Source organism: Pocillopora damicornis, chromosome 12 (assembly GCF_964200805.1).
Source record: "Pocillopora damicornis chromosome 12, jaPocDami1.2, whole genome shotgun sequence".
Lineage (NCBI taxonomy): Eukaryota > Metazoa > Cnidaria > Anthozoa > Scleractinia > Pocilloporidae > Pocillopora > Pocillopora damicornis.
In genome coordinates, this window is record NC_142681.1 from 15153216 (window position 1) to 15181202 (window position 27987).

Consider the following 27987-nt stretch of genomic DNA (forward strand, 5'->3'; position numbering starts at 1 on the left):
TGTGATCTCAGCTGTGTTTGACGTTGCACTGGGAACAGGCTTGTGCAAATCTAGCAGAGATGCGATAAGTTAGCCAAAAGGCAAAGCTTTTATACAAATTTAGTGCTTGTCTGTACAGGTGCAGCCTGTATTTATCATAACAATAGAGCCGATATAAATGTAAAACAAAAATTGATAGCGGGAAATTTTTCATAATTAATTGAAGTATGGCAGCGGAAGCCATGGCTCGGCAGCGAAATTAGTCATTCAGATATGCTGTTGCTCTCTGAACGCAGGTAGGTTCTCAAAGATCGACTTGAAAACCTTGTAGTTAAACTTTTGGAGCGCTGAACAAGTTTCAAAGCGAAAATAGGCGCCAGGGAAAACTCCGCATCTTTCGCAAGCCTCGAATCTCGTTTGAACGCGCGTCATTGACGTAACACGAGGTCGAGGCTTAATCACAAATGCGATAGCTGGTGAACGAAGCGACTGTGTTGTCGTCGAATGTCCCATGTTTTACTTTGTGTGATCGCGCCGCAGAAATTCCCCATCTTGTGTGGGACATGGGTGAATGTGGGATGCAATCATCGGGGATAAATTTGCTCTGAAAGGGCTCGCGTAATGGATGAATTCAACTTCTCAAACGGAGATGTCGTGTTGGCCGAATGGGAAGACAAACTGTTTTACGCGAAAATTCAGAAAATTGACCGAGTTTCTGGAAAGTGTAGTCTAATCTTCGACGATGATTCTGTTGAGGAATGTCCGTTCTCCAAGATTCACAGTGGTTCGTCTTAATTCTTGCAATCTTGTTTCTCTTTTCAATCAAGGAGATAGTAGCGTTTATATCGATAGAATCCGGCCAAGGTTTCGTCATGTATGACACACAGAGTTCTCGGATTTGTTCTCGGTGTCTTCATGTGGGAAGCAATTAGCAAGTTTTTATTTTTTGCCCTGATAAAACTTCCCTCGCGTAATTTTGTAGGAAAAGCGTAATTGGATTTCTTTGTCCTCGCTAACGCTTCTCTCTGATTCCTCACAGTGACAGAAACGACGGCAGAAATTGTATGTATTATTTGCAAAGACGGAACTTCGCTGAGACCAAACGAGATCGTGTTATGTGACAAGTGTGGAATCGGTAAGTACTCCTTCCGCGTATTCTACTTTCTATTTTGTCTTAGCACATCTCTGAAACGGAAGGGAAGTCAGCCTTTGAAGTGTTATGATCGCTCTCTTGTCCCTACATGTGTGTTATGTGGTGAAGAAAGGACGGCCATTAAACTTCACGTAAATTCCACCTGCTACTAGCAGCTCTGTTGTTGTGAAGGAAGAGGACAGGTCGCCGTGCAACGTGGATTCGTTTCAACAATGAGAACGCAAAAGCGTACAACTTCATCTTCCAGCTTTTACTTGGTTGAAGCGCTTTTCAGCGAACGAAGTTATCTGGGGTTAAAAATTATTCAGACTAAACAGTAGTGAATGTTTTCATTTCTTGATAATGAGTCGCCGATTCTTTTTTTTTTTCTGCATCATTCTTGCCACAAGTGCAGGGGATGTTCAGTCAGAAATAAAAGCTACGTTTATTCACTTTCCCTCGAAATGAAAAAAGCAAAAAATGAAATAAAATGGTGAACTGATGTTCTGATAAAATTAAAATAGCAGATGAGATAAAAATTGATACAGGTCTTCTTTTATTTATGTGATTGTATTGATTTCCAAAATAAGAATATTGACGTCGATTCGCAAGTGGTTTTAGTCAAAGTTGTTCAAAAGAACAGACTATTCATTATGGTTACCAAGGGAAAGTGTCAGCGTTCCATACAGAATTCAATTGAACGACTGTTGCCTCGAAACCAAATGTCTGAGTTATTCTAGCTGATACGATGTACAAACTTGAATGTCCTTTCATTTTGAATTGAACATCGGGAGCGATTTTGAGGCGAGGGTACTTTAAAATACTGAACTTGTCACTAGCCGTGGAATTCATTATTAGTCAGATGTAGTCCATCACCTACTCAGATGATTAAAACACTAGTTTTGGAGTATTTATATTTCGTTTTCGCTAATGGATGTTGTGGTTGTCTCAAATGTCAATTGAAAGTCTTCGCGCCCGAAGAGATTAAGCTTCGAATGATAAACAAATGTTTCAGTTTCGTCGGAAGTGATCGACTAGTCGATCAGATTCTTAAAATTGTTTATAGTTAGTACAAATATTATTCAGGAGAAGTAAAATGAATTTTAACTTTGACAGACAAGCAAAACTTACCAAACTTCGTGTTTGCTTAACTTTTATTGATACCCTTATAGCAACTTTGCGGATCTCAGTTCTTGATTTTGGAATAACAAATTATGCCTTATTCAGCAATATTTCTGCTATGCGCTTGTAGCTCATCACTTCTCGTGTTTTTTTATTCATCTTTGTTCTTCTGTGTTCTTGGAGCTGTGGAGAACGTCTCTAACAATTGCTGAAAAGAGCCTTGGGCGGTATTTAGAGATCTACTTAGCGAGAGCCAGCAAAATGCATCAACTTTTTTGGAGTCTCTAGGCTTTACGTCTTCAATAGCGCATTTCATTGCAGCCTCTTAGTTGTTACACACTAAATTCTCAACATGCTTTTTGCCAATTTTAACATATGTTTGGTTTTTTTTTTAACTCTTTTGTATATATCTCAACAGGATCCAGCGATCGGTTGAGATGTTTTTTTTAAACAAATTAATAACAACTGGCTTATTTTTCAACTGAATTTTCGTTGACGAAAAGGTTTGTTTTTCTCACTCTGTAGTATCAGGAGGTGGCTGTCTCTTAACATGAGAGCTATTGCTCCCACTTACAAGTGTTATCACTCCAAAGGTGATGATGTTGATGAGCAATTTTTGCTTCATTTTCTTGTTAGGGCAACCAGCCACAATGGCCTTGGTTCCTAGTGCTTAGTAATCTGTTCTGCATAGTAAATTGCAAAATATCCACAGGCAGACAGAGATTTTCAATAACAGAGACATTTCAACTGATGATGTTGTGAATTTAGGACGTTTCCAGTAATTCTCATCAAGTACCACTTTTATTTGGGTGGGAAATGTTTACTCTAAGTCCTCTTCTGATCTGTGAAGAACTTTAATGTACAAGCTGTGAACAAAAAAATTAATATGTTACAAAAATATGGCTTTTTAAGTGCTGAATTCTTTATCTGCAATCTTCAAAGCTCACAAACTCAAAACAACTCTATATAGCTAGCAGATGTACTTAACTTGATACCAGTTTTCAAATGTTTTCCTAAAGTATGACTTTTCAAAGTATCATGTTTCTTCTAGATCATTAAAGAAAATGCTATTATTTCTCAAGTGATGCTGCAAAGCATCCTTAAACAGACTCCTCCACAATGTTTACTCGACTTGCTGTGAAGCCATTTTCCTATTGCTGTCTCTTTCTTCAGGGGAATTAAAAACTTCAGCACACCAACTGTCTTTAGTTATTTAAGAACCCTTAGCTTGAACGAAAGCCAAGTTTATTTTAAATATCTATACCAGTAAATGTCTTTTACAATAGCTTTATTATTCTCATAGACTCTCTGGAGCCAGAAAATAGAATTGCTCAAAGTGTGTAGTGTTTATAAGTCATCTGAGTGTTTTGACTTCACAAGTGTCAGTTTTTTGTGTAATTACCATAATTTGTTTTACTTAAAGTGCTGTATGCTTGTGATCCAGGCAGGCACTAATATTTAAGTACCTAAACAGTATCATGGTAACATTTGATTGGTAGTTTTTCAGACTGTTATGGAACATTATGCTATTACGAGATTCATCCATCAGACAGCAGGTGTCAGCATGGATTAACATGTCTTTTTTCACATAAGGAAAAAGAAACCTAATTTCTAATTAATCCTCCTGAGTAAAGGAGGCACGTTAAATTTGCTTTCTCTGGAATGGTGAAGTTTACATATTTCATTGACATCCAGTCCTCTAGATGAATATTTATTGCCCTTTTCTTTTTTTCTTTTTCTTCTCATCCTTTGACTGTCATGTTTGGGTCTTTATTGGTAATTTGAGAAGTCGCTTGAAAATTTAAGTGCCATAAAAGTCTTGAATATTTATAATGAACTGAAACAGTGATAGCCCAAACACTGGCTTAGACAGCTGTATTTCCGTCCTCTGGGGGTATTTGACAGAAGCCGACTCTGGTTTAAAGCATTTGTGTTAGTTTTTATGAGGGAGTAACCTCCCTGAAGCTTTAACCCCATCAGCAGATCTCTGCAACACTTGGGTGTTTAATCAAAAAACAGGATAAAACTTGATTGTCTTATGATGTTTAACACATTGTAAGGTTGAAGCTGAAGTTTCTTATGTTGGCTCTTTTGCATTTTTATGGCCTGTAATGTTGACACTTGTGGCTCTCATGTGGGAGGTGTGTCTTGTAAGTATTTAATTTTTACAGCCTATGGAAAAGTTCCCTAATGTATCTCTTAAATCTTGTTTCTGCATCACACATTTGTCGCAGAATTGTTAGTAAGTCTTTCTCATCAGAAAATTGCTTTTGATTTCTCCAGAATGTTGTGAAGTTGATATACATCAAAAGAAATTTACTAATTTGTTTTGTCTGATTGTCAAGGGAAACTGGTCAGAATGTTCAACCTCAGTGCAATTTAGGGAAGTAGAATTTTTAGTCAAGGTGTGACTAAGGCTGAAGGATACACATACATGTATTTGCATACAAATTAGTACATTTTTTGTCCATGTTGTTTTTTTGTCTGTGAACAAAATCTAGTGGTCTTCTTTCATGAAATATTAGTTTGAGACTTTTATTAAGTGGATTAAATTTTGCAGCCAAATTTAAGTATTTATAAGTAATATACTATTTCTTGGGTGGAAATGTTTATGTCAAACTTCACTAACTTGTGATTAGTTACTCTCAAAGTATTTTCACCTCAAACTTTGGAAACCTTCAATCCAGGTCAGCTCCAAATTAAAAATGACCTACTTTTAAGAATCAACTAAAAAATTTGTTAGTACATTGAAGGAGAGGGTTCATGTAATGTTTCATGTATCAGTTATTTGAGAAGGTTAGTGACTAGTTTCATTCATACTTTCAAGTAGAGTTATACTTTATTGGCATGATCATGTTACTGGTCCATGTATCTTTTGCATGCTTAAAAATGATAAACAAAATTTTTTGTCCAGCAGGATGGATATGCAACAAAAGAGCAGGGGGAGGGACAGGGGGAAAAGGCAGGGGGAGGGGGAGAGGAAGAGGGTAGGGGTGGGGATGTAGCTATCTCATTTGGAGAACTCAGAGTTCTCAACTTTATGCTGATCATGTTTACTACATGATATTAACCTTTACTCTTCAACATGATTATTCATTTCTCCATACCCACGTTGGTACATTTTCCTTTGCACAAGGAGAGTTCATTTAACAATCAATGCTTCTTAGGCTGATGATCATTTCCTTTATTCTCATGATCGTAGTGAGTGATTCAGCAGTATTACTGTAAAGAGAAATTGGATGCTGGTCACATTTATGGTTTAATGGGTTAAACAAAACAACAATGGAAAAGTAAGTCATATGTACAAGAAGCACTTTTGGCATGAAGTGTATGCACATGTAGTTTTGCGAGGTCTTTTCCAGTCGTTATTTGATTTAGATGCTCACTCTTTAAGAATTTATAGACACCTGCAGTGACCATGTGATATTCATAATTAAACGTAACATTTCATTTCATGTATTGTGACAAAATGAAAAAAAAAATTTTTTTAATGTCAGCAAATGTGTAGTTGTTCGAAGAAACCTTTCATTTGTTGCCTTGTACAAAATTTACAAATCAAGGGAACAGGCAAAAACTTGAAGATTGACGAACGAGATTTGTCTTTACTGCTAAATTATCAACATCTGATCTGTGTTGTAAGTGAATTTTGGATGACGTCAGGAGGAGAAATGTTTAGCTTTATTAAATCTTTGGATTTAATAATTGACGTGAATCAAGGATATATCCAAAGATCTTAGACTGAAATGTTCAGGATCAAAGTACTTTGAAATTCACTTCGATACCATTTTACTTATGACATATAAATCAGTTCGTATGACGTCATTGCATACTTCCCAAACATAACAGTTATTATGAGAGAGAAAGTTTTGGCAAAATTTTTGTAATTTACCCTAATTATCCTCAAATTACCTCTATTGTGTTTTGTAGAACGAGGCTTTTAGAACTAGCGTGGTGAGTGAGTGAAATTAGAGTTACCTAAATGTTCTTGTGTTCCTTCTGTCAGTGATATGTTTTGCATACGTTTGAACAAAAGTTAATCGGTGTCGTATTTATTTTGCCGGTTAGCCCTCAGGCGCAAAAATCAAAATAGCAACACCTTTGCTCCTTTGCGTCTTGGACAGTTTATTTAATTCTCAATTTAAAGAAAGAACGTTGTTATCGAGTAATTTCAAAACGCGAAAATTGAGGATGCATATGTCAAGGAAAATATTACAACTTGTTTTTGAGAAGAAGCTATGATATATAAAGACATGTGCACGTGGGAAGTACTTAAACTACGTCATTCCTCTTAGTCCTTTCAGTGGCATTCAGATCCATTCTGGACTTCCTTTTTGGAAAATTCAGTTGAGCTGAAAAGTTGTTAAGTGTCATAAGAAAAATTGATATCGAAGTTGTAGGAATCCGAATGCCTTTTGTGAGTAAACTTGACAAGTCTTAACACGCCAGAAACGGTGATTCTGGTATCCGGAAAGATCACTTGTAAAACGTACAATAATCTTACTTCCGTAGCGCGAAAGCGTTCACGAGAGTTTGGGGGGGGGGGGGATCTTAACGGTCCACAAACCCCCCTCCCCTCCCCCTTCCACCCAACGCAGCCGCTATTGCGTACTTTTCTGACTCGAAGCTAAGTACACGAGGGTTGCTTAGTGCTTGTGTCTATCAGTCATCCTTAAATAGTTGTAAGTTAAGCCATTCTTTTGAATAGCTTACAGAGGAGGGTCGTACGTCTGAAAGTCTGAATTCTGGCGGAAATTGACAAAAAGTGCGTCAAAACTGCAGCACGTTGTCGGCCACTCTCTAATCTCATTGTCCGCCGAAAAATAAGTTTGACTTACAGTAAATCTTCCGGCTTGGATGAAGTCCTTCGTCTGAGAACAGGCTTAAATTACGGCTTAACACAGACTTAGGTTAAGCCAGTTGCGGTAGGGTCGTTGACCGCAGACTTGACCTTCATTTTATCGCGTTCATGAATAATTGAATTATAGGGAAATGTTCCTCGTTAATTGACTCTAATGGAAATACGTTCAAAAGCAATTTTGTACCATGGTTAGAATCTTCTTAATGGGGGTAACAAGAGCTGTGCTTTTTGAAAGGTTTTGAGTGGGAGATGGCTTGACACTCAGAGCAAGAGACGCCGTATAGATGCTTTTATTTCTGCTGTAAAGGACTAAACTTTGGAGCCCGCTTAGTCGCACCTGGAAATTTACAGATCCCTTTTCACAGGAACGCTTCTAAAACAAAATGGTTGCATATTTGTAAGAATGGTTCTCTCCACTGGTTAATTTGCTCTGTTGAATGAAACAGTCGTAGTTTCTGAGTGCCATCTTAGTGTACTGGATGACGTCCAGAAGCTAGGTGTTGAGGATTTTCGCCAGGTGCAGCGCTGTCGTGTTCTTTTGTTTGACAAAACACAAGCACGACGCGCGTTGAACCTGTTCTTTTGTGCTGTTAGGAGGAACACAAAGAAACATATTGCTACAAAGCGCGTCAACTATTCATTTTGTTGTCAACTAACCAGTGCGCGCGTTGTTCAACAAAAGTCACCCCTTGTGAAAGACAGACCACGATAACCGTAGGACTCTCATTGTGCTCACACATTCAAGGGAATTAAAGTTCTTTTGGAGCAGTACCGTTGGCATGGTTATTCACTAAGAAGAAGACTATTTTCACACATAGACGTTTGCTATAGTGTCGTGGTTTTCTTTGAGGGTCTCAGCTGCACAGATAAACAACGACTGCAATTCAATTTAACCAAAGACCCCCACACTCCGGCCGAATCGTTGAACGTAAAGGTTGGCTAAAGTTTTCTTTCTATTCTCGTCGTTTTGTTTTGTGTCGAGTGTCGTTAGCAAAATCGCAAAAATCGGCGGCGTTACTGTCGTTCTTCATTGTTCGTGTTGTGTTGTTGGTCTTCCTGGAGCTGAAGCAGTGGTTTCAGATGTTCACAGTAATTAGTTTTGTACGCTTATACTTTTTTCCAAGGTTGTTGACTGTTTACAGTTTACACTAGAAAGCAGCACTGAATTCGGCTGTTTTCTTGTCGAAGTCGCGGAGGAATCGGAAATTTGCATATGGAAACGATCACAGTAACGCTGATTTAGGTATACTGCATACATTTGGTTAAAAATATAGGAAAATTTGTTTTTACACAGATAGTTTTTTCCGTACAAGGCAGTAAAGTGTATTGGCAATACCTTCCTCAAATTTCTCCGATATGTTTGCTTAAGCGCCATGCCGTTTTGTTGCCAAACATGTGACGCCAATCATGATGCTGACAATGACTAATCGATCGCCATAACAGGTCACTTTTTTTGACAGTTGGATAGCATCTTCTAGACAAGGGCTTGTGCGTTTAACAGGTCCATAGCTGCCCATTTCTCATACACAGTGCTTAAATGTTAAAATTTTGAATTCTGATTTTGAACTAGATGTCCTAACAATTGTGGTTCACGCGTTCTGAATTCACTCTCAGACCTGTATTTATTTACATTGAAGTGGGAAATATTTTAGCCGCTGTAGATTATATTTTTTTAAAATATACCTGCCCTCGTGATACAGTTTCAACCGAATACGTTTGGTAACGGGCAGACAGTAGAAAGCCGGTTGAAAATGCATATGGTATAATTAGATACAATCTTTTTCATGTTTTAAGCTACGTGATAATGGTGATGGTTGGCCAAAAAAATTAACCAGAATGACAAGTTAAAACACTATTACCAAGCCGATTCATGTCACAAACACGAAATTAAATATGGAAACGTGTTTGCCAAGTAGCCATTTTACAGGCTAAGCTTGAACCAAAGTAGGATAGCTCACATACGCTTTTTTATTCCGATAACGATCGCGATTTTAGAGTCCGCATAATTTTGTTTGTGAGTATTTTTTCTCTCTCTGTCCGTGATAGCGGTACTTGATTTAACAGAGTAGCGTGTCAAGAGAGCATGCTCTGACAATTTTCCCTCAGGCTTCTACAAGCGTACAATAAGATAACTTAATCATCGTTGTGGACACACGCTCCTTAAAAAAGGTTTTGATTGATACCAACGTGGCTGTTATCTAGTTCATGTTTGTAGACACTCAACTTTTTAAAGCAGTGTGAACATTCAAAATGCTCGGCATTTTTTTTCTTTGTTTTCGGATAGAAAGCTCTCCTTTTTTTGCGTCATTAAGGACTGTTTGCATGGGTTACATAATTGGCCAAAGACATGCAATGTTGTTTCATATGTTTGCACCTCTTTGTGATTATTAAACAGCCAAGGTGGGCAACATTCCTCAAGAGAGGTTTGTGTTGCTTACCAACGGACCTAGCGATGGGGCATAGTGCGTTACTAAGATACAATCGCAGCCTAGTAGAAAAAAACAATGCTATAGCTGTGAAAAGGGTATTGAAATCAAATGATATTAGAGTTTGCGTGCTTAGAATATACTTAACCTTTTTTTCTTTTCAATCTCGAACGCTTCGAGTGCGTTTCTTGTGTGTTATAGAGAGAGCGGGGAACGCACATTAAAATATTTGGTCACTTGTAGTTTCTTAATTATTTCTGTGCTCTGAAGAGAGAGGAAGTCCATTCTCTACTAAGAAAGCTCTGCTCGTCTGGCATGAACAGATATCTTTCCAGCTGGGAATAATAACCAGATTAGTGAGTGCTAAGTTTTTTTTGACCGAAATATTACGTCAAATCTGTTGGACGTGCTTCACCTTGGTTGACACCAATTGCGTCAAGCTTGTTAAACTGGTTTAACCACGCGAGAGAGCAATGACGTCAAAGCAGTGAAACTGATCCAACTATGTTTTCTTTTTAAGGAAAATGTGAACCTCAAAAGAAACTGCCGTAACTCACAAACCGTTTTGAAACAGGAAGCAGTGCCTCACGCTCAGTTAAGATAATTCAGTGCAATTAAATGTTTTCGTTTTAATTCGTCGTGTGGTTTTAAATTAGCCATTCTGTTTGAAAAGAAGGTTTGAGGGAGCTAGACTTAATTTTCCTGGTTCGTTTTTGAACTGTCCTAATCTTTTCCATCCTCTACCGTCTTTTTTCCCTGTTGGGGTTTTGCTTTCTCATTTGCGTTCGTCTGTCTCACTGAAATTGTATTTTGTATGAAATAGCTTCTTTGATTAAATAAATCTTCCCTCTCTTGGTCGCTTTCCGGTTGTAAGAGCAAGGCAGATTTTCTCGTTGGGGAATAGAATAAAAACGCCTTTCCACCGGAAAGTTTTCAGGAAAATGGGAAATCCTTCAGATTTTCCTCGGAACTACAAAAGATCATTGTATAATTTGCTTCCTTCGGCAAGCTAGGACGAAAATAAATACGGCTATTTTTTCAATCAGTTGTGTTGTCGCAAACTATAGGACCGGAAGAAAAATCTTATGCTTCCTTTTTATAGGAAACACACATCAGTTTATCCGCCCAAATTGCCAAAGTGCCCCGCCTTGCGTTTGTATCATGTTACGCGGTTCGAAGTTCATGAATCAAGAGAAAAATTTACGGTGACCAGCGGTTATCACCAGCGCTGTGTACCCATGACACTTAAGCATGTAGCGGTAACGGATTGCTGACTCTAACAGTAAAAGAAACCGTAAAGATGCACGTTCACCAAAGATAAGTTTAAATAGTAAGCAATGATAGATAACGAACCTGGAGAACTGAAATTATGGTTGTTCATAATTGTGTTTTTTATTCCAGTTCACTCGAAAGTACGATTTAATCGAAACGGAATTTCATTTCAAAGCTGCAACACAGCGCACATTTAAGCAGGGTTTGTGGTAAAGCTTAAGGTTTAGGAGATAAGAAACATTGATGGTGGTAATATCAATTGCGTTCAGTGGCAATAGTAATAATAATGATACGATAAGAGTGATAAGTTAGTCATTTTCGTAATTTTTTTTGTGATCGTTATTAATAAAGATAATATTCATCCTGATAACATTTATAACAAATGACAAATTTCTTATTACGAAATTAATCAAACCTATAGCAATATTCTCGAACGTGATTGGTAAACACCAGCCCGATTTGAGCACTTATCGAAACGCACTAATCAAAACGAATCACCCATTTCTAGTTTCTTTCTCGAATTTTATCACAGTTTTGATTAATTGGCAACAAGACTTCGTGTCGTCCAATTCTGTTTGTAACCTTACTCGTCATAAACAAATCACTCGACGCATGATTACAGACCGAATTGGACTCCACTCGGTCCTATTACCATTACGTAACATTCATTCCTGTTATAGCCCATAGAAGACTACATACCACTTCTACTATTTATAAGTGTCGCCGAAAACAAAGATTTCTTTGTCGGGTGTTTTTATTTTTTCTTGTAACTTTGACAGCCTGGTAATAAATTTCCTGTTATCTTCGTCCGATCTTGTTTTTCCAAACGGATAATCTTAGTCTGAATTTTCCGGTTTCATTGGCAGTCCTCCCAAGTGAATATGAAATTAAGTTCTTATCCTTTTAACTATCGTCTCACTTAAGCTGTCATTTTGACAATTTTTTTTACCGTTCAATGCCATGTTTACCGATGGATCTCTAGTGTTTTGCATTTTCCTCTCATTTTTCTTGGTTGTGTTGTCGTGTTCATGTTATTTTTCTCGTTCTCCTTTCCGTGAAGGCGTTTTCACCAAGAGGAAGCATCTTGTTTGCTGCAAACTTTGCTTCTCGGTGTGAATTAAAGTTGCTTTGTGTAGCTAAAGTAGGGCTGTAAAATTCTTAATTTATCTGGTGTGTGCTTGAAGTCAAGCTTAAGTTTACATAGCTCGCCAAGCGGGGAAATATTTAATATTTCTGTCAAAAAGTAAGTGACAGTACGCACGTTCTTTGTCGGAAATAAATGACAGTTTAGAGGCAGGTGAAATGACGGCTGAAGTTTTGTATGAACAGACTCTTTTCTTGTAATGTTTACGCCTAATCAGGGAGAACAGTTTTTTCAATTTTGTCGTCCTTTGTGAAAAACAAACAAAAGCTGAGAAGTTGTGGAGATGTGGTGCCAGATGGCAGCAGCGAAAGTCGCAGTTAGTGAGCTCGCAGTGGGAGGGTGTTGTTATTGCTTTACTTATAAACTTCTTTTCTTGAAGAAGAGACACACAGATCTTGATTAACAAAGAAACAGCGGGGATTCTCTTCTGAATTAACATTCTTTGTTGAAGTTTCTCGTCTAGCGATTCCTCATAGCAATTTTCATTCCGGCTCGGGAGTGCGTAACTAGTGTTTCTGTAATCCACAATTTTCGCTCGTTGCTCGCCTGAAATTTTGTCTCTTTTCAGCATTTGCCGGAAAGGTTATTTTCAAAAAGGATCAAATTAATTGCTTGATCTATTTGCCGTTAGTGAAGGAGTAATCTTTCTTATCTCAAACCATACAAGCGTTATTTTTTAATATTATATTTCCTGGCTGTAAAAAGGTCATCTGTCTTAAAAAAGATTTAAACACCTCGATAGAACGGAAGTCTAAAATGGCTGATAGATTAAAGCGATTTTTCACCGTGGTGACTAATTTCTCTTGCTGGGAGGGATTCCCTGTTGTTAGTTCAGGGAGAACTGTATAAATTTGCTCTACGTGCCGTTGATGGACGAGTTCTTCTGCTTTTGAAAGACTCAGGGCTCATGTTGGTTAAACTGAGAGACGCGTATTGATCGCGTAACTGTGTGAAATGATTGCGCGGCCAGGCCGGCGGGCGGGCGGGCGGGCGCTGTCGACATCTCACGAGTTCGAATTAAATTTTGCACTTTTGTAGTCACGGCTGACATTCAACGGAAACGAGTTTCGCGGCCAATTTCCTGTGTTTTAGTTGTTCGTTGATCTGTAAGCGAGCACCTGACAAAGGATCACTAACACAGGTGAAATTGATTGGTTCAGTTGTGTATGTTGTGTTGTGATGTTATTACCATGTATTACTGAGAATATCCTCCCTTCCTTGACAGCTCATAAGAAGTCTACTCTCTTTCCCTTCATTTTATCTGTTCCTCCTGCAAACACTTCACTTTTGGAATAATTGCCGCTGTTTACTCAGTTCTAGCTACGCCATTGTTCTGCAAATGGCCATTAATTGAACGAAATTATCTTCAAGCGAAAGTTGGTTTGCTGTTTCTTCAGCTGCCCTTCCAGTGCTGTGTTGTTCGCATCGCAGACGACGCGCGTCTTCTTCTGCAGACTTCGACACGTAGGGACCTAACGATATTCAATCGCGTTTATGATCGCGGAGCATTGGAAGGAAATTTTCTAAGTGAATTTGAAACTGAAAAATATACGGAACTCGTTACGAAGGTAGATTTTTTTTCGCTGCTCTTGTATGTCTAGCATGCTTTTCATGTATACGTGAAAAAAAGTTACCTATAATTTATTCTTCTCTTTATTTTCGGCTTTCGTTTATCAGCTTTGCACGAAGCGCGATGTTCGCCGCCATTTCGAACCGGAAACTAAGTTTCGGATTCAAGGTTCGATACCTAAAGGCAAAGAATTGCGAATTGGGAATTTCTGTTTAATGTATAATTCCTAGAACGTTGATAATACTGCACTTTTTCTCCCACGTGGTTTCGTATATTTCGCTTGGTCGTTCGAACAAGGTGTGGAAAGATGAAATGCGAAGCACGGGTGTAAGTACCGCTCGCCTATATTTTCTCGGCTACGAGCAAACATAACGAAGCGAAAGAGTGACTCCGCGTTAGCGTGAATACGCACCTATATTTGAAAATTTGTTCAGTCAAGATGGCGGGCGGTATGTGTCTGTTGAACGCAGGTGGTGTTGAAACAAGTGCCTTCAGCTAACATCTTAGCCGCTGTGGTTCAACTGCGTCCGCTTGATACGTTCAACGAATTCTCTGTTCGATTGTTGAATGTACATTGTCGGCACTTACAAAATGTTAGTTTTTCGTGTCTTGTTTTGACATGGTCTGGCCGCAGAGACAATAACTTTTCTCTCAGTTTATCACAGTTTATTTTTTTGTGTGTGTTTTGATCGATATGACTTTCCACCTACCGCAGTTACACTCAAAATAGGTTTGTGAAATTTGCTTGACGGCACAAATATTTTTTCTATTTTTCTGGCGTGTGAGACAAAGTAAGAATTGAGTCTCACATCTGCAACTAAATTTTAGAGAATGAACGTTAAATTGTTGCCAACAAGAAGTGATTAAATAAAAGGTTTGAAAACGGAATTACACCTTAGATAATTGAAGGTCACATTCAATTTAAGTGAATCCCATATTTTTTATTTTTCATATATTTTTTTTTTATTTCCAGGTTACCATCAGAAGTGTCATCATCCTGCTATTCCAGCAGAAGCTTTAGAGTTCGATGCGCCGTGGATGTGCGTGTATTGTTCAATCGGTGCATTTTGTCCATACCTGGAGAATCCTTTTGAAACAAAACCCACAAGGAAAGGAGTCAGGAAAACCAGAATCCACACGGTAAAACGAACTTGCTTTATATTAGCAGTCATCAGTTAATTTACCTAACGTAACTAGCTACAATGTTCGCTTTCAATAATTTCGTTTTACTTTCCGGCGTCGCAAGATTAGTATAGTTGATTTCGAAAGACTTGATCTCGCAGCCGGATATTAAATATTATAGCGAATCATTTTTTATAAAAGTAAAATAAACAGTGCCATTCTACCCCGCAAGAAGATACCTATCTTTCATGACACCGGTTAAATTTACACATGGGGCAGCAGAAATACCTCACAAACCTAGAACTTTATTATAATTTTTTTCTTAGTTGTGTTTATTTATTTCTACCGTATTTGTACTCCTTTCAATTTCTCAGAGGATAATTAAAGTCATGGCAACTGGCTCCTAAATTGTTTCGGGCTGCTTTTCGGGTTTTTTCTACGACAACGTCAGAAAAAACAAAACAAAACAAAGACAATGAGGAAATAATCGCTTTTCGTTGCTTTCTAACCTTAATACACGTATAAAAACTGGTGGTCGTTTAAAAGATGCTAAATTACAGTTAAAAGTAATTTTTTTACAGTCAGTGGACTTTCGCAATGTCTACTCCGGCTTTTGGAGCAAATTTGGAGACCTGCCCTAAAGACCTAACTAATAACACACCGCAAACTGAACGAGCCATAACACTTCACACTTCGTTCAGGAAAGAGAAAACTGTTTGGAATTGGTTTCCGGTTTTTGTATCAACATTAAGGCAGCTGCTTACATCGTTGCCATGGGAACACTCAGTAAAGTTGCTTTACTAAAGCGCGCGAGGGTTTTCACAACGCCAAAATATGGCACTACCGGACCCCAGCGTGGACGCAGATTTTCTCTCTCCGGTCCTGGTAGATTTGTAGTACTAGTCGTTGTAAGAATGTGACTGTTGATCGACGAAGTTTATCTTGTTACCCGTGTGTTTGAATTTTTCTTGTGATTTTATGCGAAGTAGTTATTAATCTCTGTGATAGTCAATGTTAACTTTTTCTGACGAAATTATGTGCGTTATTTGTGTGAGGGTATATAGTCAAAATTTACATTCGCGTATCAGAAATTGACGTGCACAGGCCAATGTTGTGCGTTCCTTTTTTTAAAAATCACTCTTCAGGTATCCTTGACTTTTATAGCAATGACTTGGCCTCATTAGTGAACCCTCTCATCTTTTGAATGACCTTTTAATTTGCGGTCTACATTGTATCGCCATAATATAACCTTGGTATAAGTCTGTTGCAATGTGCCGCCGTGTAATATACCTAAAGCTTTCCGTAACAACAATCTCTAGTTTCTTCTGTAAGTGCTATACGTCAAACAGAAACATTTCATTAAAATTTGGCTTTTTTGTTCCGGAATAGCGAAAATAAGGATCTTTACGGTTAAAAGGAAAAAGGAAAATTCTTTGACAGTTGATACAAGGAACTATTTTTGGCAGAGGTTTAGTATAAATACAGTCAGCTTAATATCAGCTTGATGGCTGTGTGGTTAGTTACCAGCAAATGTAACGAAATGATGTTGAGCACCTGTATGCCTTTTAAAACTGTATTTTTTTTGTCGTCTGAATCAATGTGAAAATGCCTTCCACTTTCTCTTCTGTTAACTGAGTACATTTAAGTCAAACTTTTTAGGCTGCTGTGGTGCAATTTGGCTGAAATCGCTACCATTTTTTTCAATGTTTTTTCAGTTGCATCGATACGCTCTTGTTTGTATGGCAAATGCTCATTTTCATTCATTTGATATTTAATTTGCAAGTTTATTGGTTTATTTTTTTATTCAGCCAGCCATCCGTTATTAATTCACTTATTTTATTATTTTGTTTGTCGACGAGTTACTTCACGTTTTTCGTCTTCGTAAAACAGAAAGGTGTTTTCAAAGAAACGTGGTTGTACGCGCGTGGTCAAAGCGAGATCGCGCGTGCTACAGAAATTACGTCAACAGCATTACTTTCTGAGAAGAAAAGTTGAAGTAGCTTTGGAGGGCTGACAATCCTTGAGCCTAAGGGCTCAGAAAAAGGTTAATTTTAGTTCAAAGGGATTATATTTGTTGTGGACGTTAGACGGTGGCGAAAATTAATCCTCAGACGATTTTACCAAAGTATGTTGGATCAATCGGTCCGCCACTTAGTGAAGTTAAAATCGCCGCCCTTGCAATCACGGAATGTCGCGACTGAATTGGAAAGTAAGTTGAACAGAAAGTGAAGAAAAGAACCACAGACTGGCTGATACTCGTCTGAAAGGTCCCTGAGGCGACTACAGAAAGTAAGGTATTACTTGTTCATTCTACCCTTACGAGTAATGGAGACCAGTTTTTCGATCTGAAATTTCCTTGTTTTGAAAGGATCCCCTTTTTTATGGCAAACGACAGCCCGTTGAGTTCTTGTTTAGTTTCAACGGAAGACAGGATTATTCTGATGAAAGCATCAGCGCAGAGGACATTCCGTAGACAGGAAATCGAAATTATTCAAAACAACACACTGAAGCGATTAGATTTCTGGTGGAAAACTAGATATCGAAGGTTGGTTTAGTCCAATGGAAAGTGAAGCTGCTTCCCTAACATTTGATCTCCGATGAAGTAGATTGCATTGATTTTGACTAATACCAAGTTCCTTGAATGCTATTTTCTGGATCTCTGTACTTTCGCTGAACGTGTTCGTGCGGGGTACCAACTTAAACTCTTTTTGTATGGAGGACGGTTGATAAAGTACTTAGCATTTTACTTCATTTTGCGAATAATTTATAACTAGAAGATCGGTTCAGTTAGCCAATACATCCCGGAAGAAGGTCAATATATGTTATGTGCGGCGCCACGATTCTGCTCTGCGGAGGTCTATTTAGGGCATATATAAACACAAGTCGAGGGGTTCGTTTGACCCCGTACGTGATGTGTTGAGTATTGGAGTACTTTCAACTTTCATGGATTCAGTTTAGTAGCTTTCGCTGAACAGCCCTTAAGCGCGTTCTGGTTGAGTCACGTTCACTTGTCCATGAGAACAATAGATAGAACAATGAAGGGAAATCGGTTACGTAAGCTTAGAAAAGAACGTAATCGCCTGCTTTTGTCTGATCCGTCTAATTCTTGTTTATTTTCTGCATGAACTGGTCGTTGCCAGTTTTTAGCTGTTGCTTTCCTATGCTATGCCATGACAGAATTTTTAAAAATAGACTAGATAGGAACTTTCAGTAATTATTGGCTGAAAGGTTTGACCCATGGTGTGATGTTCCGCTAGAGCGCACTGGAAGACGCTCTTGTTTCTCCACGTCATCTTTCAAAATGAAAAAAGTAGTCTAAACAGCTGAAGGGAAATTATCTTATATTAGAACGAATATGACTCGGCATACCAGCCGGATGTGTTATTTACCACTGAACGTATATCAAGTCATGAGCAAGGGCCGATCTTGAAGCGAAAACGCTACCGAATATTGCGGTATTGTTGATAAATAATCGAAGTGGATAATATCCGCTTACTGTATTTGTTCTACACGCCAGTATTGCGCTACCAAGCCCCGCTGCTGATAGTGAGTGTTTTTACGCGACGTAAATAATCTATAGTGGGTCGAAAACGAGCCATTTCCTGATGGTCGACCTAGGCGAAACGCGTTTTATAAAATGGAACGCTATCAAGAACAGGATTACATTGTGCAGTTTTTGCTGCTGTTGTGGTAAATTGGTCGCGTTTAAGGTAATTTAGTCGTGGACGTTTTTGTGGGACTTGAAGTTTCTTCGTTTCATTTAATGGAGCCGGTCGCCTGATATCGTTATATTCATGGAACGAGAAACGTGATATTGATAATACGGCATCTCAAGTGGCACTTGATAGTAATATTGATGGAGGGCACAAACTGGGTATTGAAAGCTGCCATTACTGATAGAGGCAGTCGAGAATTATATAATTTTGTTTCTAATATAATACTTCATCTAAAAAACAACGTTGTGTTGTGTCACTCGGCAGAGCTTTTCGGTAACTTATGGCTATGGGCAGATTAGTCTATAAATCTCGTAAAGGAGAGATTTTGTGGCTGTTTTTAACAAGATTTTGACCCGTCAGGGCAGCAGTAACATGTTGTTTGCTCGAAAGTTCTTTCATCACAGCACGCTAAGTCAGGTAAAAACTTTGTGTTAAACACTGAGTGACGGTGGGCAGTCGGGAAGTGACTCAGCAGTAACTAGGCGCGACAGATAAATATTTCGTTTCGAATAGGACACAGTTTAAGTGTGTGTTTTTTTGTTTTTACAGCTTAAGTCCGGAGAATCGTGCGTGAGCTCAGGAAACTCAACAGAAGACGAGAAAGATTTGCCTGCTAGGGAAAGTATCAAAGCGAGCGAGGTGGCCTCGCGCGGGATGTCGAGCTATTACTTTTCCTCGCACATGCATCCACGCGAAGGAGCTAAGGCACGAGGGAGACCAACGTTCGGTCACAAATCTAAATCATCCGGTGTGGATAAACGCGCGCGAGGCAACAGCAAACCCGCTGCGCGCCCGGGTGTGCGGGAACGTGATCAGTACTCGGAGAGAAACTCGGAATTTGACGCAAATCACCAAAGGAAAAGTTCACATCATTACCAGAGACATGGTAACGACGTTTCCGCCCGACATTCAGGGCGCTATGGTTCTCCTGTACGGAATGTAAGGCTTCTAGAGGATTCTGAGGGAAGGAAACTCTCACCGGCAAGAGAGCAGGGAAGCAAAAGATACCAGCAAACCGAGGAGAATAAAACAGCCAAAGTTATTTCCTCTCACAGGCGCGATGCGCCGCGGGAGAAACAAAGACTAACCCAGGACTTGGCGCGACAGAAGAGGTTATTGAGCGAAGATATTGCTCGCGCAGAACTACTGCAACGTGAGCAGCTCACCAAGAAATTTGTGGATATATTTGACAACAGGAAAGAAAGTGTTGAAACGGACGGCGAGAAAGCTCCGACAGAAAATTTTCACGAGCAGATTTGTAACGAAGGAGAAAATGACTGCATGCATGGGATGTATGAACGGTGTTACGGAGACCACTCCCCTGAGTACGATCATGACCAAGACAGCGACGATGTTTGTAAGCTTTCAGGCGAGCGACAGTCATTGTTTGATAGATTCTTGCGTAGAGGATCTGTGCAGGAAATGAAAAGTATTGAATTTGTAAACGAGAGTAAAGTTGAAGTGAAAGGATTGAGGTACAAGAACAACTTGTTGGAAAACTCTTCATCTGATGGGCTGCAATCTGAGGCAGATACCATTACCAACTCTGAAGTTAGAAATGTGCCTGAACTCCAGCCATTAAAGTTTGAGAACGTCTCCGATGACGAGCTCGCTTTCAGTGATGCTGATAACGAAGAACCTCTTATGGAAAACAGGAAGGTTTCTACCAATGGACTCAAAGCAAATGGCGGAAGTCCAACGTTTGCAAAGAACACGAGCCCGGTCGAAAATGGATTAGATTCAACATCTGACATGAAATGCAACGGCTTAGAGGAAAATTGCGATTCGGTAGATTCGCCATTGAAAACTGAATTGATTAACAATCTTGGCTACACGCCATGTGAATGCTTAAGCGAAGGAGGAACTTCGAACTGTGATGACAAAGCTATCGATGGCAGCTTTGCATGTGACAACATGGAATGTCTACAGCCTGACGACCCAGATCACAGCAGTATCAAAAGTTCAAAACTTGCCCGCCTTATGGAAGAACCCGACATGCAATGCGAGCATTCCACCAAAAATGTTCACGATTATGAGGCAAACGAAACTCTTGAAGTTTCCTCCTCTGGCGTTTACAACGAAAATGACAATGAAAATGACATTAAAAATGGGGACACTGATGCAGGGACTGGTCGCGTAACATCATCTGAAATAAATACTGCAAAATTGACAGATTCAAGTGAAAGAGGATGGTTAGACAACGAGCTTAAGCACGAAGAATTAGCTCACAACGGGGAAACTTCTGATCAGCAAACTATACACGAAAACGCTGAAGTCATGGAAATAGAAAGCTCTGGAAAACAAGAAAAAGGAACGGACCAGAACGAATCGTTAAGTGCCGAACAAAACTCAGAGAATGTTACCAACGAATCTGAACTTTCAAACGTGGAGGGTATGTCGGATGCAGGTGAGCTCAGTGAATCAGAAAGTCTAACACCACCGGCTCGTGGGAAAATAAAGAAAAAGAAGCGAAAGAAATCAAAAACTAACAAGAACGTTCATAAGTTAGTTTTTCACAACCCACGCCGGAAATCCAAAGGAGGGAAAGCTCGTTCTATTGTGAAGGACGCGTCTACGAGTAAAAGCGCCAAACAGGTTGATTCAGAAAGCGACGACGATGCGTCACAGACTAAAAGTAGAGACGCATGCCAAATAACAGTGCAAGCGGAGGAAAGTAAAGAGCTTTTAAAAGAGACTCCCAACATGGATGATGGTTTAATGACCTCAGGAGGGTCCCCAACCCAACCCTCTCTGGACAAAGAGACCGAGTCGGCCAGCTTCAAAGAAAGTTGTCTGGAGGAAGGAAATGATGATAACAGAGGGTGTACTGATAGGCGATCGCCATCGCCAAATGAAGAACGCCTCAGCGCAGACGCTTCCGAGGAAGTTGCTGCCATGGGGACTGCTGGCTCAGATAATTGCGATAGCGCTCATGAAGCCAACGCCCTCTCAGACTCAGCGAGAAGTTTAGTGGAGGAAAGTGGAAGGAAAGACATAGGAAGGAAGGAAAAACGAATCGGAAAAACCAAAAGAAAAAGTGACGAAAAGGAGAAAGATAGAGAAAGATCTACTCCTCCTCATCTTATCAGTCAAAACCGATACGCACGTGATCTACCGAGACATAACTGGCTTGTGGAGCGGCTACTGCAACAGAACAAACTGTGCGCTGAGGATACTGTGCAGCCTGCAAAGGATTCAAAAGAGGAACAAGGCAACGAAGATAACCAAATCGTCAGGGAAAACGAGCTCTCTCCTTCTGGCGAATCGGAAAACCCTGTAGATAAAGACATCGCAAGAACATCACCGGTTCAGTTATCGCCCGAAAATCCCGAAAAACCTGAAAGCCGAAGCGCGTTTTCTCCCAAACAACTCAGTGATCACGAAGATTCCGCAACTTCTCCGAAGGACGACTTTCAAAATGAACTTCGTCAGAGTTTCTTGCGAAGAAAGTTTCCACCAAATGTCCCTAAAACGTTGCCTCGACTAAAACCATCCTCACCTGAATCCACTGGCGGAAACGAAAGTGGTTTTAAACCAACGGATAACAAGCCCCCTCCCCCTCCGTTGAAACACGCCTTACCGTCAAAGGACGCTCCTGGTTTGGAACCTTTGCCAAAGCTAAGAAAGATTGTACCTGAAAAAGAAATTTTCCACGAACCGCACCAGGATAAAGAGGAATTAACGTCAGGGACCCCAAGGAGTAGCGAACCAGCTTCGACTGAAACAGAACAAACGCGTAAGATTATCAGCCCCATTGAGATTCTCGACGATGATGATGAGAAAAAGAAGCGTGGACTGGAAGAAACGCTAAGCGTTAATCACACCTCAAAATCAAGCTATGAGCATTCCAACACCAAACATACCGATTCAAGCCATAAGGAAGGACACAAATCACCTCCAAAATCATTAAGTAGTTCTCCTCCCGATAAAGCTGTGCCTTACTCTTCGATAAAGAAGCCTTTTGGCGCTGTGACTCCTACTATTCCTGGAAGTATGAAAGACAAGTTCGGCCGTCCCATGCCACCCCATCGCGCCGCCATTTTGATTCCTGTTGTCCCGATGCATGATGGGAATGGAATGCCTATTTCACCAGGTCTCGGTCCAACCTCACCCCATTTGAAGAGCTACTCACCTAGAACGTTCACACCGCATCTTCTTACTCATAGCGGTGCTATACCTGGACCTGGAATGTTTGGCGGTCCTTTGCCACAGGCAGGTCGATACCCAGCAACCAACTGTGGACACCACATGCACGGTAACATGAAATCAGGAGTACCTTGTAAGCGGGACGTGAACTGCCCTTTCCATGGCAACAACCCCAGAGGTATACACTCGGGAATTTTGGATATTCCTGGTCATCATGGCGCAATGCACGCCTTTGGCCCACACAGCCACGACCATTTGTCTGCAGTTATGTCACGCGATCGTCGTGAGTGTGACAAAAGCCAATGCCGGCAACCAGAATGTCAGGCGTACCAGCCGGATAAGCAGTCTCCACCTGACAGAGATCCTCTAGGGGATAAAGCAGCCCTCCAGACACCAAAAGTGGTGAAGCCCATCGCGCATGTCCCAGGAAAGCGCCCTCCATTGATGCTGTCCCATCTTCAGCAGATTGGGAAGCATTCCCCTGCAACTCTAAGAGAACTTGAAGCTTTACACGACGATAAAGTCCGCCGCTTTGGAAGCAATCACTTGCTTTCTCCCCATCAACTTCAGAAGTCACCCGAAAGATCACCCAGGGAACGCGTGGCACCCCACATGAGTTCGCTGTACGAGCGGAGACCCCTTCACCAGCCTCTCACTTTGTCTGATCTAAATCGCCGAAGAGAAGAAGAAATGTTGCGGATAAAGATTGACGAAGGCGTTAAAGCACATCCAGGGGAACTAGTTGTATCCAGCCTCACTTCTCCTTCCCGCGGACCAGCCAAGTTTACAACCCCACCGCATTCAAAGGATTCTAACTTAATCTCCCCCGGGCGGGGACCCAGCTCGACGTCTATTTCACCAGTAGACAAAAGGGATCAGGCCATTTCATTGAGACGTCTGGTAGACGAAAGAAAGCCCGGCTCCATCATGAGTGAATTTATCAAGCCTGGGCCTCCACGTCTTCGACCTTTAGATGAAGCAGATGTAAGACTGTCCTCAGACAGGCAGAGGCGTGAGGAACTGAGCAGAGGCCATTCGTCGCCATTGTTAAGGATGCATTCAGCCAAGGATGCAAGCCCTCGAGATGTAGAAATCTTAGAACACGCTGGTCGTCTAGAGAGAGAGCGAAATGCTGATTCTTCGCACGGCAATTCTAGTATCACAAACCCAGGTCTTCGACTGTTGGATGAAAAAGTGAGACAAACTGGTAATAAAGAAGAACGTACTAGAGAAGGACTCAGTCCCGAAATGGAACACAGGCTCCGCTTAGAACAATCAGGAGAGCTCAAGGCAAGAGGTTCAAATTTAGAGCTGTTTCAACTTAAAGAAAAAGACCCAAGAATGGATTTGAGAGACAAAGAAGGCACCAGGATACCTGTCTCCGAACGAGAGCGCCCTGAAGAACTCTTACTACTCCGTGCTGGAGATAGTGGAAAGAGGTCAAGAATGCCGTTTAATATCTCGCCTCCTCTCCGTCAGAAAGTTTATCCAGACAGACCATTTCCGATGTCGTCTTCCCTCCAAGGAAGGGTGGATCCCAGAGTGGATCCCAGGATGGCGGCTCTGCACGAGTTAGAGATGCACAGGCGTGGTGAAGCGGTCAGAGGGTCGGAACCTTCTCATCGCGAGCTTCTCAGTCGGATGGCTTCATCCCTGCCTATGGGTAAGGGCGGATCCCAGGGTGCAAAGTCTGTTTTTGTCCGACCAGACGGTTCGTTGGAACGACGGGGGCCCGACTCCATCCGAGTGCCCTCCGATATTCACATGTATTCCCCACCCAGTTCCTTAGCTTCTCGGGAGTATGGTCTGGTGATGAACTCACGTCAAGCCATGGAACGTCTGGCTGCCGCTGCTGGGAAACCTGCAGGTCTGTTAGCAGAGGTTGGTAAGGATGTGCCACCTCACATCAGACAGGTGAGTGCAATGGAAGAAAAAGTTAACCTTGCATTGTCTTGTACTCCTTATCTAGTCGAAAACTAACAAACAAACAAATGCCGATTGTTATAAGTAAAACGTAGCTGAGCGTTTGAAAATTGTTCCCGACTTCAGTTTTAAATCAGTTGAATGGAAATGTTTTTAACAGTAATGGCGATAGTTTCCACGAAGCAAAATACCTTGGGTTAGTCCACCACCACAGTTACTTTTCAGGTTAATGGAAGGGTTTAAACTGTTGGACAGTGTATTAATTCGGTCAACTATTTGCTACTACCTTGATAGGACATTGAACGTGAGAGAGAGAGGGAACGGCAACGACTGAGTCTGGAGCAAATCGAAGCCAATAGAAGACTTCTTCATGCAGAGCTCAAAGACAAAGTTAACCCTCTTGTATTCAGTAAAGAACATCAACTTAGAATGGAACAAAAGCGAGATCACCTGGACGCAATGAGAGCGCGGGACAAACGAATCACCGATCGCGAACGCCTTCTCTTCATGGAGAGAATCGCGGAGGAGAGAAAGCGAAGATTCAGTGAAATAGATTGTCAAGGTGGAATTATCATGCGGCATCCTTCTCCTCCACATTTCAGTCACGTATCGGATCGAGAGGAGTACGAAAGAGCGAAAAGACTTAAACTCATGGAGCGTTCAATTTCTCCGTCCGCTCAGCACTCCAAGCACTTGAGCCCCAGTGCGAATGCGCTCAATCTTGAAAGGAAAGACCGACCTCAGATCACGAGTCCCAAAAACCATATAATGAACTCTTCGCAAGTAAGAGACAAACTGGGTGAAGCTGGTGACGTCAGAGTCAACCGTCCCCTGGAAAACGAACATTTAAGAAAAGCAGCAAACAGTGTGATGTTTGAACGGGATTCTCCGTGGCATCGAAATCGCGACCAAACAATGAGACCCAATCAAGCAGTTATTGATCGCAAAAGAGCTGAAGCGCACATGAGTGCTCCCTTACAAGGGCTCATTGCCTCCAAGGGAGGTCCCCTTACATCTCAACGAGAGGAAAGTAAAGGTACCGGGAAGGCGGAACACGATGGAGTCAACCGCTGCTCAGTGTGCAAACGTGAAGCCTCGTTCCTGTGTTCTGGCTGTCAAGCGGCCTGGTACTGCAGCTCCGAGTGTCAGGTAATTGTTTTGAGGTGATAAGCATGTAGATTCTCTTTGCAGTATAATTAGTAATACAATTTTCCAACAAGAAATGTGTAAGGATCGTCCCAGTTTCCGGAAGGTCTAAGGTTCGGCCTCCTACCTTTTTCTTTTGTCTGACGCCCGTGACAAGTAAGAACATCTTCCTTTGGTTGATGATGTTATTCAACAAATTTTTGGTGTTCGCATTATTGATTTCATTAACCCTGTAACCCCTAAGAGTGACTAACATCTAATTCCTCCTTAAACATCGCCCCTGAATCAAACGTTACGGTTATGAGGATAAAGGAGATGATCACCCACTAAAGAAACTCTTGATGGTTGAACAAATTCTCCTTGTTAGAACCCTAGGAAATTTCTAGGGACTAGTATGGAGAATACGGATAAGCATGCTGATATTAGGGAGTAAAGGGTTAACAAATAGATTCCCTTTTGCCGTAAGTCTACTCAGTGATAGATGACGTCAAAATGTGGTAAGAACAGAAAAGTGGCTCACGGGGCGTAGCCGAGTGTATCACTGATGTCCCTACCACATTTTGGCTTCTTTGTGATCTATTACTGTACAGACAAACGACAAAATGAGATATTTTTATTTCATATGAGAGAGAAGCAAAACGCTCTAAATGATGACGTCCTCCGTGCGTCTGTCCTCCGATAGATCATAAGTAAGAACCAATCAAATTGCGTGTATAATGCAGCTTATCGTAGAACATGGAATAGTGGCATGCAGTAAGCTCATGAATTTTTTTTTTTAACTTGCAGCTCTCCGCGTGGGGAACTCACAACAGGGAATGTAACCAAAATAAGCGTTCTTAGTTCACTTCAAGTTCCATATCTCTTCACCGCATCTCCTCTGCGCGACTCAACACAGGGTATTTTTTTTTTGGACATTTCTGCGACGGACAGTTCAACTGATCGTTTAATGTTTTTACTGCACCTTATTGTTCTGGAAAAAAATGAATGTGTGAGCAAAAAAAATTGGCTGAAACAATAGTTGGTTTACATACACTAAGGAATTATGTAAGTTGAAGGGTTATGGTAACAAGTCGTAGCTTGTGAACAGGCTCCCACTTTTAGTGCGTCGGCACGAGTTTTTTCGCCTGCGGTAAAGTAGAAGGCCTGGGCAGCACCAGTCGGCGAGAGGTCTGAAGGGGTCCAACAGTGATTTAAATAGTGTCAGACTCTCGGTAAACCTCTCCTCGACTCGTCTCAAATCTTCCTGCGGGCGGAAAAACACGCTTTCTTTAGCGCTGATAACGAGAGCATGCTCGCAAGCTAAAGGCGTCGTATAATAAAGTATTTTAAACAGAGTTTCGGAGACGGTACAATGAAACAATGCCTTTGGAAAATAAGTTTACATGAGTATCAAATTACTTAAAATACAATTTAGGCTTAGTATTTTTGCAAATCACAAACCCACTATCTCCGGTAGTTAGGGCTTTTGAATTTTTCTGATTTACGTTGAGAGAATAACGTATAAACCGTACTCCAAACATAGATTTCTAATCTTAAATGCGGTTTCCTTTAGTAAGGCATTGTTGTACTCATTCATTCATTCTTCAAAGCCCATGTTTTGTATATAGCTTTTTATGAATGTAAAAGAAAGGAATTTGGGTCTCCCCCAAGATGGCGACCACGAGTTAACGTCGGAGATGTTAACTGGAGGAAAACTTAATGAAATTTTTTCACACGAAATTCACGAGGAGCGAGATTTTGTTAGATTTTATTTATCTGAAAAATAGGAGAAAGTAACCCTACGTTGAAAATGAAGAAGGCATTGCAATTTGTCCAAAAGTGTGATCGGCAACTTCACCCTCATTTCATCTTTCGCGGATTGTGATATCAGTCATGTAAACGAAGTACGTATTACTATGCTTGGAAATTAGCTCCGCAATCTCTTTCGCAGACATTTATTGCTATCACGCAATGTGTCACGCAACTTGGAAGAACTTTTGCATGACAAAGCAAGAATTGGCCGCGTAAGAGACTAAGTATCATTAGAAATTCGTCGTAGTAAGGGCTGCTCCCCCGGCGTTTTGAATATTGGTGTAAACTAAGATATAAAATGAATTTCAAATCTCTAATTTAATTTATGTCAGACATCTATTTATGTATGTAAATCTTAAATTATGTTGGATTAGAAGTGTAGAATTTTTAGTAAAATGTATTTATTTGTGGATACAAATCTGTGTCCGTGGAGATTGTATAAAGAAAAAAGATAAATGTCGTTTTAACAAATAAAATGCTTTGCATTTAAAGCATCCTTTGTCAAAAGACTTTTATCTATAATGTGATAATTGAGATATTTCGAACTCCTTGATTGGTCAAAAACCTATCGTTTATTGCATTGGTAAACCCACAGTCCTTCGAAAAATTTGAAAAGTTTTTCTTTCTTGTTTTCTCCCAA

At 40.5% G+C, this 27987-nt stretch overlaps 1 protein-coding gene across 10 annotated transcripts; it reads left to right on the forward strand.

Moving 5' to 3' along the window:
* Positions 1-27838, forward strand: LOC113676029 (uncharacterized). 10 transcript variants are annotated; one of them, XM_089189708.1, is made up of 6 exons: positions 1-275; positions 1019-1114; positions 14477-14643; positions 18891-24401; positions 24705-25559; positions 26343-27838. In XM_089189708.1, exons 3-6 carry the CDS (start codon positions 14542-14544, stop codon positions 26394-26396), a joined length of 6522 nt encoding a protein of 2173 aa, XP_089045834.1. In that variant the 5' UTR covers positions 1-275; positions 1019-1114; positions 14477-14541; the 3' UTR covers positions 26397-27838. The 10 variants fall into 10 exon arrangements, with proteins under 10 accessions (XP_089045834.1, XP_027048441.2, XP_027048443.2 ...); XM_027192640.2 differs by lacking the exon at positions 1-275 and adding an exon at positions 435-763; XM_027192642.2 differs by lacking the exons at positions 1-275; positions 1019-1114 and adding an exon at positions 7191-8025.
* Positions 27839-27987: the final 149 nt, after the last annotated feature.

Coding starts and splice junctions, on each gene's coding strand:
- LOC113676029 (XM_027192640.2), top strand. CDS start 601: ATGGATGAATTCAACTTCTCAAACGGAGATGTCGTGTTGGCCGAATGG. Junction 764..1,018: donor GTTCTCCAAGATTCACAGTG/GTTCGTCTTAAT, acceptor GATTCCTCACAG/TGACAGAAACGACGGCAGAA. Junction 1,115..14,476: donor ATGTGACAAGTGTGGAATCG/GTAAGTACTCCT, acceptor TTTTATTTCCAG/GTTACCATCAGAAGTGTCAT.